At 41.6% G+C, this 13,716-nt stretch overlaps 1 protein-coding gene across 5 annotated transcripts in view; it reads right to left on the reverse strand.

The window, feature by feature from the left end:
• Positions 1–13,716, reverse strand: part of CLIP1 (CAP-Gly domain containing linker protein 1) — an 868,764-nt gene that overhangs the window by 35,006 nt on the left and 820,042 nt on the right. For all 5 annotated transcript variants that reach the window (XM_053701760.1, XM_053701761.1, XM_053701758.1 and 2 more), the window contains one exon: positions 12,028–12,184. In XM_053701760.1, coding sequence (XP_053557735.1) covers positions 12,028–12,184 — 157 coding nt within the window. The remainder of the gene's footprint in view (positions 1–12,027; positions 12,185–13,716) is intronic.

The raw sequence follows: 13,716 nt of genomic DNA on the forward strand, positions 1-13,716 counted from the left end.
TATCTGTCCCTTTAGGGAACTAGCTGATAGCCCCATCTCCAATCCTTTTTGGAGAAAGGACAAAATCCTAGGAATCCTGATCTTACTCCATGAGTAGCCTTTGGATTCGCACCAATAAAAATATTTACGCCATATCTTATGATAAATTTTCCTAGTGACAGGCTTTCGAGCCTGAATCAAGGTATCTATGACGGACTCAGAGAATCCCCGCTTGGATAAAATCAAGCGTTCAATCTCCAGACAGTCAGTCGCAGAGAATCTAGATTTGGATGCTGGAACGGACCTTGAATGAGAAGGTCCTGTCTCAGTGGCAGTGTCCACGGTGGTAGAGATGACATGTCCACCAGGTCTGCATACCAAGTCCTGCGTGGCCATGCAGGTGCTATCAAAATCACTGAAGCTCTCTCCTGTTTGATTCTGGCAATCAGGTGAGGAAGGAGAGGAAATGGTGGAAACACATAAGCCAGGTTGAACGACCAAGGTACTGCTAGAGCATCTATCAGTACTGCTTGAGGATCCCTTGATCTGGACCCGTAACAAGGATGCCATCAGATTTAATTCTGGTGTGCCCCATTGATGAATCAATTGTGCAAACACCTCCGGATGGAGTTCCCACTCCCCTGGATAAAACGTCTGACGACTTAGAAAATCCGCTTCCCAGTTCTCCACTCCTGGGATATAGATTGCTGATAGATGACAAGAGTGAGTCTCTGCCCATCGAATTATTTTGGAAACCTCTATCATCGCTAGAGAACTCTTTGTTACCCCCTGATGATTGATATATGCTACAGTCGTGATATTGTCCGACTGGAATCTTATGAATCTGGCCGAAGCCAGCTGAGGCCACACCTGAAGCGCGTTGAATATCGCTCTCAGTTCTAGAATATTTATCGGGAGGAGAGCCTCCTCCTGAGTCCACACACCCTGTGCTTTCAGGGAATTCCAGACTGCACCCCAGCCCAATAGGCTGGCGTCCGTCGTCACTATCACCCATGCTGGCCTGCGGAAACACATTCCCTGGGACAGATGCTCCTGTGACAACCATTAAAGAAGAGAGTCTCTGGTCTCTTGATCCAGATTTATCTGAGGAGATAAATTTGCATAATCCCCATTCCGCTGTTTGAGCATGCATAGTTGCAGTGGTCTGAGATGCAAGCGAGCAAACGGGACTATGTCCATTGCCGCTACCATTAGTCCAATTACCTCCATACACTGAGCCACTGACGGACGAGGAATGGAATAAAGAGCTCGGCAGGTGGTTAAAATCTTTGATTTCCTGACCTCTGTCAGAAAAATTTTCATATTTACCGAATCTATCAGAGCTCCCAGGAATGGAACTCTTGTGAGGGGGATAAGTGAACTCTTTTTTACGTTCACCTTCCACCCGTGAGATCTGAGAAAGGCCAACACGATGTCCGTGTGGGATTTGGCTAGTTGGTAAGTTGACGCCTGAATTTAAGATATTGTCCAGATAAGGCGCCACTGCTATGCCCCGCGGCCTTAGAACCGCCAGAAGGGACTCTAGCACTTTTGTGAAAATTCTGGGAGCTGTGGCCAACCCGAAGGGAAGAGCCACAAACTGGTAATGCTTGTCCAGGAAGGCGAACCTGAGGAACCGGTGATGATCTTTGTGGATAGGAATGTGAAGATACGCATCCTTTAAATCCACGGTGGTCATATATTGACCCTCCTGGATCATTGGTAAAATAGTCTGAATGGTCTCCATCTTGAAGGATGGGACTCTGAGGAATTTGTTTACGATCTTGAGATCTAAAATTGGTCTGGAGGTTCCCACTTTTTTGGGAACCACAAACAGATTGGAGTAAAACCCCTGCCCCTGTTCTGCTTTTGGAACTGGGCAGATTACTCCCATAGCATATAGGTCTTCTACACAGCGTAAGAACGCCTCTATTTTTGTATGGTTTACAGACAATCGAGAAAGATGAAATCTCCCCCTTGGAGGAGAATCTTTGAAGTCTAGAAGATACCCCTGGGTCACGATTTCTAAAGCCCAAGAGTCCTGAACGTCTCTTGCCTAAGCCTGAGCAAAGAGAGAAAGTCTGCCCCCTACTAGATCCGGTCCCGGATCGGGGGCTGCCACTTCATGCTGTCTTGGTGGCAGCAGCGGGCTTCTTGGCCTGTTTACCCTTATTCCAAGTCTGGTTAGGTCTCCAGACTGACTTGGATTGAGCACAATTCCCCTCCTGCTTTGCAGCAGGGTAAGATGGTAGAGGGACCACCTTTGTAGTTTCGAAAGGAACGAAAATTATTTTGTTTGGTCCTCATCTTATTTGTCTTATCCTGAGGAAGGGCATGGCCTTTTCCTCCAGTGATGTCTGAAATGATCTCTTTCAGTTCAGGCCTGAATAGGGTCTTACCCTTGAAAGGAATGGCTAAAAGCTTAAATTTTGATGACACGTCAGCAGACCAGGACTTAAGCCATAACGCTCTACCCGCTAAAATGGCAAAACCTGAATTCTTTGCCGCTAATTTAGCCAGTTGAAAAGCGGCATCTGTAATGAAAGAATTAGCTAGCTTGAGAGCCCTAATTCTATCCAGAATATCATCTAATGGGGTCTCAACCTTAACAGCCACCTCTAGAGCCTCGAACCAAAAAGCAGCTGCAGTAGTTACAGGAACAATGCATGCTACAGGTTGCAGAAGAAAACCCTGATGAATAAATATTTTCTTTAGAAGACCCTCTAATTTTTTATCCATAGGATCTTTGAAAGCACAACTGTCCTCAATAGGTATAGTTGTACGCTTAGCCAGGGTAGAAATAGCTCCCTCCTCCTTAGGGACCGTCTGCCACGAATCCCGAATAGTGTCTGATATGGGAAACATTTTCTTAAAAGTAGGAGGGGGAGAGAACGGAATACCTGGTCTATCCCACTCCTTAGTAACAATGTCCGAAATCCTCTTAGGGACCGGAAAAACATTAGTGTAAGCAGGAATCTCTAGATATCTATCCATTTTACACAATTTCTCTGGTGGAATTACAATAGGGTCACAATCATCCAGAGTCGCTAAAACCTCCCTGAGCAACAAGCGGAGGTGTTCTAGCTTAAATTTAAAAGCCGTCATATCTGAGTCTGTTTGAGGGAACATCTTTCCTGAATCAGAAAGCTCTCCCTCAGATAGCAATTCCCTCACCCCCAACTCAGAACATTGTGAGGGTACATCGGAGATGGCTAATAAAGCGTCAGAGGGCTCAGCATTTACTCTCACACCGGACCTACTGCGCTTTCCCTGCAACCCAGGCTGTTTAGATAAAACCTCAGTGAGGGTAGTAGACATATCTTGCAGGGTGAAAGAATTAGACGCACTAGAAGTACTTGGCGTCGCTTGTGCGGGCGTTAATGGTTGTGACACTTGGGGAGAATTAGATGGCATAACCTGATTCTCTTCTGACTGAGAATCATCCTGCGACATACTTTTATTAGCTAAAATATGTTCTTTGCAATTTATTGCCTTTTCAGTGCATGAGGGACACATTTTAAGTGGGGGTTCCACAATGGCTTCTAAACACATTGAACATTGGCTTTCCTCAATATCAGACATGTTAAACAGGCTAGTAATGACCACAAACAGGCTTGAAAACACTTTATTTAGTGAAAAAATAATCTTAAAAAACGGAACTGCGCCTTTAAGAGAAAAAAAAGCATACACGCTTTGCAAAACTGCTTTAAAACAATCATATCGTATCAATTTTGTGATATAAGCATTCAAACTATGCAGCTAAGTTTGCCCCACAAGGAAAGGAACACTTAACCCTTACTGGAAAAAACGGATAATTAATAAACGTTTAAATCCGGAAAAAACACCCCCTGCACCACGCCACAGCCCTGCTGTGGCGCCTACCTGCCCTCAGGGATCTGGAAAATAGGGTTAAAGCTTCGATTTGGCCCAATACTCTCACAAGGGCCCACCGGAGTTGGAGCTTGCTGCTTGTCAAATACAACTGCGCAACTGAGGCGCGAAAATAGGCCCCACCCATCTCACTCGATGTCTCTCAGCCCAAATGAACCGCACCAGAGCGGTCTCAAACTAGCCATGTGGGTTCCTAAACCCAAAAAGAAGCCAAGTGTACCCTCTCATTTAAGCATAAAAATACGTTCCTTCCAAAAACGTTATCAGCACTCCCAGTTAAATAAACGTTTGCCCACAAACATTCAAACTCAGTGTCAACAATTTTTCCTTAGCCCCTATTATGCAAGCTTAGTAATACCCCTCTATTCTTTTAGGATTACTGCTTACCCTTTCCCTCATGGGGATACTGTAAGCGAATTCTGAAATACCACAGTCTCTCCAGAAAAAAATACCTCACTGCTTATAGCATGAAAAACGTTCCTCACACTGAAGTTTCTTAAGTACTCCTCAGCCATTCTGTGGGAACTGCTCTGGATCTTAGTGACAAATGCTAAGATCATCAGCCTCCAGGCAGAAGTCTTGATCCATCTGCTGCCTGAGAGAAAATAGTACACACCAGTACCATTTAAAATAAAAAACTCTTGCTTGAAGAAAATAAAAACTAACATTTTATCACCTCTTTCACTTTACCCTTCCTATTACTAAGAGTAGGCAAAGAGAATGACTGGGGTGGAGTCAAGGGAGGAGCTATATAGACAGCTCTGCTGTGGTGCTCTTTGCCACTTCCTGTTAGCAGGAGGATAATATCCCACAAGTAAAGGATGAATCCGTGGACTCGTCGTATCTTATAGAAGAAAAAGAGCCTCCAACCATGCCCTATACACATCCCTCTGACAAATAATGTACTCTGAGGGGAAAACGGGCCTCAACAGACTGAAAACACCTCTCTCTCTAGAATTTAAATGCACATTTTCATTCTTCAACCACATCCACAGGAGGCAAAGACAAGACCGAGGTACCTGTGAGGTGGCAGGGGTTTTATAGAGCTCTTGGCGGTTGGGAATCTTTGCCTTCTACTTGTGGTAGGGAAGGGTAATTTCCAGGAGTAATGGATTGCGGACTCACCACCTGTATAAAAGAAATTGCTATTGCTCAGTTAAATTTCAAAGTGTTATAGCATTGTCTTATGCAATTCTTCGCATTTAATATTCCTTTAAAGTTCTGCAGTGTGTTTTTTAATAATCAATCACCAACATTGTACTCCATTATCAAGGTTAGGTCTCAACATGGATTTAAAGGGACAGTCTACTTAAAAATTGTTATTGTTTAAAAAGATAGACAATCCCTTTATAACCCATTCACCAGTTTTGTTTATCAACACTGTTATATTAATATACTTTTTAATTGCTAAGTTGCACTGAGACTGCCCCTTATCTCAGTATTTTTTTTTATTTTTACAAACTTGCAATTAGTGTGGATTCCTGCATAACTCCACAGGCGTGAGCACAATGCTATCTATATGGCACACACAAACTAGCAATGTCTGGCTGTAAAAAGCTTATAAAAACCATAGAAATAAGAGCTAGACTTCAGGGGCTTAGAAACAGGCAAATGTATAGGTTAGAAAAAACATAAATTTATGCTTACCTGATAAATTTATTTCTCTTGTAGTGTATCCAGTCCACGGATCATCCATTACTTGTGGGATATTCTCCTTCCCAACAGGAAGTTGCAAGAGGATCACCCACAGCAGAGCTGCTATATAGCTCCTCCCCTCACTGCCATATCCAGTCATTCGACCGAAACAAGCCGAGAAAGGAGAAACCATAGGGTGCAGTGGTGACTGTAGTTTAATTAAAATTTAGACCTGCCTGAAAAGGACAGGGCGGGCCGTGGACTGGATACACTACAAGAGAAATAAATTTATCAGGTAAGCATAAATTATGTTTTCTCTTGTTAAGTGTATCCAGTCCACGGATCATCCATTACTTGTGGGATACCAATACCAAAGCTAAAGTACACGGATGATGGGAGGGACAAGGCAGGAACTTAAACGGAAGGAACCACTGCCTGTAGAACCTTTCTCCCAAAAACAGCCTCCGAAGAAGCAAAAGTATCAAATTTGTAAAATTTGGAAAAAGTATGAAGGGAAGACCAAGTTGCAGCCTTGCAAATCTGTTCAACAGAGGCCTCATTTTTAAAGGCCCAGGTGGAAGCCACAGCTCTAGTAGAATGAGCTGTAATCCTTTCAGGAGGCTGCTGTCCAGCAGTCTCATAGGCTAAATGGATTATACTCAGAAGCCAAAAAGAAAGAGAGGTTGCCGAGGCCTTCTGACCTCTCCACTGTCCAGAGTAAACAACAAACAGGTTAGATGTTTGGCGAAAATCTTTAGTAGCCTGTAAGTAAAACTTCAAGGCACGGACTACATCTAGATTATGCAAAAGACGTTCCTTCTTTGAAGAAGGATTAGGACATAATGATGGAACAACAATCTCTTGATTGATATTCTTGTTAGAAACCACCTTAGGTAAAAACCCAGGTTTTGTACGGAGAACAACTTTATCTGAATGAAAGATCAGATAAGGAGAATCACAATGTAAGGCAGATAACTCCGAGACTCTTCGAGCCGAGGAAATAGCCATCAGAAAAAGAACTTTCCATGAAAGAAGTTTGATATCAATAGAATGAAGGGGTTCAAACGGAACCCCTTGAAGAACTTTAAGAACCAAGTTTAAGCTCCATGGAGGAGCAACAGGTTTAAACACAGGCTTAATTCTAACTAAAGCCTGACAAAATGCCTGAACGTCTGGAACTTCTGCCAGACGCTTGTGTAAAAGAATAGACAGAGCAGAAATCTGTCCCTTTAAAGAACTAGCTGATAATCCTTTGTCCAAACCCTCTTGGAGGAAGGACAATAACCTAGGAATCCTAACCCTACTCCATGAGTAATTCTTGGATTCACACCAATGAAGATATTTACGCCATATCTTGTGGTAAATTTTCCTGGTGACAGGCTTTCGTGCCTGTATTAAGGTATCAATGACTGACTCGGAGAAGCCACGCTTTGATAGGATCAAGCGTTCAATCTCCATGCAGTCAGTCTCAGAGAAAGTAGATTCGGATGATTGAAAGGACCTTGTATTAGAAGGTCTTGTCTCAGAGGCAGAGTCCATGGTGGAAAGGATGACATGTCCACTAGGTCTGCATACCAGGTCCTGCGTGGCCACGCAGGCGCTATCAATATTACCGATGCTCTTTCCTGTTTGATTTTGGCAATCAGACGAGGGAGCAGAGGAAACGGTGGAAACACATAAGCCAGGTTGAAGAACCAAGGCGCTGCTAGAGCATCTATCAGTGCCGCTTCTGGGTCCCTGGACCTGGATCCGTAACAAGGAAGCTTGGCGTTCTGGCGAGACGCCATGAGATCCAATTCTGGTTTGCCCCAACGGAGAACCAATTGAGCAAACACCTCCGGATGGAGTTCCCATTCCCCTGGATGAAAAGTCTGACGACTTAGAAAATCCGCCTCCCAGTTCTCTACACCTGGGATATGGATCGCTGACAGGTGGCAACAGTGAGTCTCTGCCCAGCGAATTATCTTGGAGACTTCTGACATCGCTAGGGAACTCCTGGTTCCCCCTTGATGGTTGATGTAAGCCACAGTCGTGATGTTGTCCGACTGAAATCTGATGAATATTGCTCTTAACTCCAGAATATTTATTGGGAGGAGTTTCTCCTCCTGAGTCCATGAACCCTGAGCCTTCAGGGAGTTCCAGACTGCACCTGTTGTTACAATTGTCCAATCTGGTCTGCGAAAGGTCATACCCTTGGACAGAAGGGCCCGAGATAACCAGCAGAGAAGAGAATATCTGGTTTCCTGATCCAGATTTAGTAGAGGGGACAAATCTGTGTAATCCCCATTCCACTGACTGAGCATGCATAATTGCAGCGGTCTGAGATGCAGGCGCGCGAATGGCACTATGTCCATCGCCGCTACCATTAAGCCGATTACTTCCATGCACTGAGCCACCGTGGGGCGCGGAATGGAGTGAAGAACACGGCAAGCATTTAGAAGTTTTGATAACCTGGACTCCGTCAGGTAAATTTTAATTTCTACAGAATCTATTAAGAGTCCCTAGGAAGGAAACCCTCGTGAGAGGAGATAGAGAACTCTTTTCTTCGTTCACTTTCCAGCCATGCGACCTCAGGAATGCCATAACTATCTCTGTATGAGATTTGGCAATTTGAAAGCTTGACGCCTGTATCAGGATATTGTCCAGGTAAGGAGCCACCGCTATGCCTCGTGGTCTTAGGACCGCCAGAAGTGAGCCCAGAACCTTTGTAAAAATTATTGGGGCTGTAACTATAATACACCACTCTCCTCTTACTACGTCCATCTTTGTTGAGAGTTGCAAGAGAATGACTGGATATGGCAGTGAGGGGAGGAGCTATATAGCAGCTCTGCTGTGGGTGATACTCTTGCAACTTCCTATTGGGAAGGAGAATATCCCACAAGTAATGGATGATCCGTGGACTGGATAAAATGTAAATGAACATAGATGAATTACATCTTTGAATAGAAACACATTTGCAATATACATTTATTGACAAAAATGCTACTAGTAAAAGTTATCACTGTTTTAGTGTTAAAATGTTTCTCTGCACATGCATGTAAAGCATAGCTAGATATTCTCATTGCACCAGCATTTTAACCCCTTCGCTATACTGGGAATATCAGAGAAAAACTTGCCCAAAATACTGGAGAATTTTAGCATCACTCCATTTAAAAGAAATAGAGCCTTGTCAAAACTAAATATTTTGTTTAAAGCAGACAACCCAAGGTATTGATCTAGGCCCATTTTGGTATATTTCATACCACCATTTCACCGCCAAATGTGATCATAAGAAAAATCATTAACTTTTTACACTGAAATTTTTTCTCACTGAAATTATTTATATACTGGTTGTGCAATCATGACACAAATGATTGCAAAAGCTTTTCTGGGATCCCCTTTGTCTAAAAATAGCAGACAAAAATGGCTTTGCCATTAGTTTTTGGTAATTAGTAGGCTGGTAATTGCAGCAGTGCACCACAACTACTATTCCCGGCAGTAAAGGGGTTAATCAGGTAGCTTGAAAGGTTAATTTTAGCTGTAGTGTAGAGATTTCCCAACAGACACCTCCCACCCACTGATCCCTACCAAACACCTCTCTTCCCTCCCTCACCCCCCACTGGCCACCACCATCTCAGGAACTGGCAGTCAAGTCTGCAGTTTAGGTTTGCTTTTTTTTTATTATTAAAAAAAAAATAGATTTTTTTTTCCGGCAGTGTAGTGATTCTCCTCCACCCTCCTACCTCCCACTAATGGCAGCCATATTTAGTACTGGGAACTGTCTGCTAGTACATATAGAAACATATATATATATTTTTAACTATTTTTCTGTAGTGTATTGGTACCCCCACATCCCCCCTCCAGCGATCAATAGCTTTTTCTGTAGTGTAGCTCCCCATCTTTCCCTCTTCCTTCATTTTGTTTTTCTCCTGTTTAGGGCCCATCCCACTCCCTCCACCCACTGGACCGCCCACCCGCCTCCCCCTCACCAGAGTATGACACACATACAGTTTCACCGTCTTTAACAATCTGAAATCTGCCTTCATATACTGGAGCACTGATCATGCTCCGGTTCCATATGCAGGCAGATGCCTGGAGTTTAGGAACTCCAGCTCTCTGCTGTAACTTAACAGCTGACACTGCTGGAGCTTCCTGCAGCTTGGACATATATATACATTATGTGGTACGATGAGCTTAGTTGCGCATGACGTATATATATATCTCCAATTGGGTAAAGGGGTTAAATACTACAGCTGCTCAGAGCGCCAGTGGGGCTTGTATCATGTCAGCAATAAACACATTGAGTCATTAACAGATGGTACAAGCACCTTAGGCTTTTTGAGCAAGTGCTGTGTTTTAAATGCTGGTGTATTGTGAATACTTCAATACACTTTTGAAACAGCTATAGCTTTTATTATAAGCATTTTTGCTATTACATGTACATTACAAATATGCTTCTATTCAAAACAGAAATGCATCCATGTGGATTCCAATTTTGGCTGGGATGTTTCTTTAAAGGGCCATAATACCCAAATGTTTAAAAACTTGAAAGTGATGCAGTATAGCTGTAAAAAGCTGACTAGAAAATATCACCTAAACATCTCTATGTAAAAAAGAAAGATATTTTACCTCAAAAGTTGCTCAGTAGCCACATCCCATTGTAAAGGACTTCTAAGCAACAAATCAGTATGTCTGTCCCGGGACAGCGGAAGGAGCGAGCTTTCGTGCACACTCATCTTATTTCCCTATTCAGTATAAGGAAGTTTACAATGAAATCTCATGAGATCACAGTAAAAGAGTTCATGACCTCAGCACTGTTGATGCTGATTGGCTGCTGTTCATTTCTTCATTTTTTTTTTTTACCTGCAGTTGGGCTGCAGCTGAGTATAACTTTTTACACAGAACTTACTCTGCTGAGCTGAGGAAATTGTGAGGTAAAATATATTCCTTTCTTACATAGAGATGCTCAGGTGATATCTTCCTGTCAGCTTTTTACAGTTATGCTGCATCAGTTTCAAGTGATTTAGCATATGAGTATTATGTCCCTTTAATTTAACTAATGTTATCTTACATTTACAATGTTATCTTACATTTTTGCCGGTTGGTGTGCCCATTAAAAATGCCCTGGGGAGACATCACACTATAGCACTCCTCAACCTCAAGATAGGTAAACAATGTAAGATCAGATGGAAGCTGTTGCAGTTAGGTATCAACAGTGCCAAATTTTTAATAGCTAGAAAGTGGAAAACACCACACACACCTACATTACAAGAGTGGATCCACAACACCTCGGAGCTTCTCTCCCTTGAAGAACATTCATATTTTAAAATGGGAAACATGGCCTTCTTTCAGGAGGTTATCTTCTACTGGGAGTCCACAACACATACCTTATTGCATCAGGGCCCTTGAGGTGTCCCATACCTCCTTCCCCCTTTTGGAGTTCAGCTGGGCTACCTCTTACCTCCTAATGCATTTTCCTTCTCTTCCCTTCTTCCCCCTGCTTTGCCCTTCCCATAATCTTCCTCTCCCCCCCCTCCCTCCCCCTCTCCCTTTTTCTGCCCTCTATATTCTTTATTCACCTCTACTTGAGGAGTTAACCTCTTGTTTCATGCAGAAGTATGTAGAAATAGAGTTGGTGAAGAACTTGTGATATGTCCTATCAAATTACAAACTAGAGCATATAATTTATAGGTTCACACTGAAGAATTGGATAATTTTGTTCACTTTCTGGACATTTAGAAGATGAGCATGTATCACGTCAGGTTCGGGATAGTTCCGCAAGAATTACCTTCACCTTAACACTTTAGGCTAACTCTATGGACACTCGAATTTCATTGGTTTATGAGTGGACTCGTGAATTGTGTAACGCACACATCATACATAGACCCCAATGTTAGCTTTATTTGCCCTATGGATCTTCTTGATGATGTATGTGTAATTTTTGTTCCATTTTTATCTTCCAATAAAGCCTTTGAAATAATAATAAAAAAAAAATGCCCTGGGGAGAACACTGCAATCTATCAAAATCCTTTGCACAAATATTTAATCTATTGATTCACATGTATGTTCCTACTTACAGAAGCAAATTAGATTAGTTTGGCACACTGTATTTATCATAAATCATTAATTTGTTTTGTTGTAGAGATAAAAGAGAGAAGAGAGAGAGAGGGAGAGAGAGAGAGAAAGAAGAGAGGAGAGAGAGTGTTCATGCTATGACAAAGCTAAGTTCCCTTAAAACCATTGGACTGATTGGAGTTTTATCCTGTCCAGTTCCTTCCAGATATCATCTAGAGACAAGCTATTGTATGTTTCTCTTACAGATTGTAAATTATGTGAAAGAGATTTAAATATCAGCTAAAGTTGGTGGTAAACAACATTTTCAAAATTAATCTAGCCCATAGGAAAACATGCAATTAGTTATTCCTACAGAGATGTATGCTGGGCACCTGTGAGTTTAAACAGGGTGTGAAGATTCACCAAGAATAAAATAAACAGTACAAAAAAACACATTTGAACAATGATTTATATAAACTTGCTTCTAACCTGATGAGGTTGACAAATTGTTGATCTGTTTGTTTTCATTGAGTTCTCGCTCCAAGGTATGCACTCTTTTCTCCAATTTCATGTTTTCAGACTCTAATGACCTCACTTCTGACTGTAACGTTCTTGCAGACTCCTTCTCTCCTTGCAGGTCTGAAATCTATTACCACAGACAAGATAAAGCCTTGAAAACAGTGAATGCAAGATCAACTAATTGATTATCAATCACCCAGGTCAGCTTTTGTAAAGAAATACAAGGGGTTTGTCATAATAAAACTCCAGACTGATTGAGAGAGTAAATCAAAAGTGCTGTGCAGGAGCAAATAAGTTGTTTACAATTACTTTTTTAAAAAAGAAAGACTATCATGTAACAGTAAATTATTTTTTTCCCCTGGACACAAATGACAAAATGCTCCTTATAGATTACATATGGTAAATATGTCTGTTGCCTAATCCCCATAAATTTCTTTAGTGTAAATTTTGATTTAACTCACATTTAATAGACACTACCCTCACTGTGCTTAGTTATCAGAGCCCATTAGATGCAATACATCATACATAAACATTTTAAGGACTAACCTTGACATTTTTAGTCGTCATTATGATGCCTAACAACAAATAATTTCTGTGAATTCAATGTTTGCAGCGTTCTTTCTTCTTGTCTCTTCCTTTACTCCATATTATTAATAAACCATTTATACATGTAGCAAATCATGTATTTAAGCAATCCTGTTTAACACTAGGAAGAACACTTTTCCATTGATTACCAAAAGAAAAGGGCACTGTTAAAAATATCTCAGCTGTGCTTGTACACACTAGCCGCTGAGTTAGTATTCAGTTCCATGGGGAAAAAACCTCAATCGAATAAATAGCAACAACAAAATGTATGCTTAACTAATAAATTAATTTATTTCATGGTAGTGAGTCCTTGAGCCATCACATGTAGGATTGAACTCCAGTCGACAAGGAGGCAGGCAAAAAAATAGGTATGTATAGCCTTACAGCAAAATAAGGGGGCGCTAGTGATAATACAGATATTAATGAAAATCTATATACTCTTATAAAAAATACAAATTAGTAATTGTGTGTACAATACAAATTAGTAATTGTGTGTACAATACAAATAACCAAAAATCAAAAATTAAAATCCTCTCTAAATGAGAGAAATCTAAATATAATTACAAAGTCAAGGCAAAAATAAGTCCTTTTCAAAACCAAGTGGAAAGCTCGGTGGTGGATGCCTCCTCCTCGCCGACTTGTCCGGGTATAACTATGAGGAATAGAAGAAAATAGAGGGGCGCCTCATGTGTAGAATCAACAGATATGAAAGCAATTATCCCAGCCTGATGAAACGGTGCAAAACCGAGAAACGCGTTGCATTATTGGGGTAATTGTTAACCCCTTTTTATCCACCCAACACAGCAATTGTTTTGTTGTGTTTTTTAACTTTTGTTTTTAATAAATATCTGTATTTTACTGGAAATACGCCATTGAGTGGATATCTTTACCTACCTACTGCCTTGCTGATACATAAGAGTCTCTCTATCTTTCTGGGACTTTGTGTTACCTATTGGAGCCATCTGACTACAGCATCAAGAAATCTGATTTGGGGTGAGCTGCTACACCTGCCTAAAATGTGCAGCTTGTTCCTACCAGCACATAAGTGTGCTCATGGAGTATGTGGGTAACCAT

Source organism: Bombina bombina, chromosome 2 (assembly GCF_027579735.1).
Source record: "Bombina bombina isolate aBomBom1 chromosome 2, aBomBom1.pri, whole genome shotgun sequence".
Taxonomy (NCBI): Eukaryota; Metazoa; Chordata; class Amphibia; order Anura; family Bombinatoridae; genus Bombina; species Bombina bombina.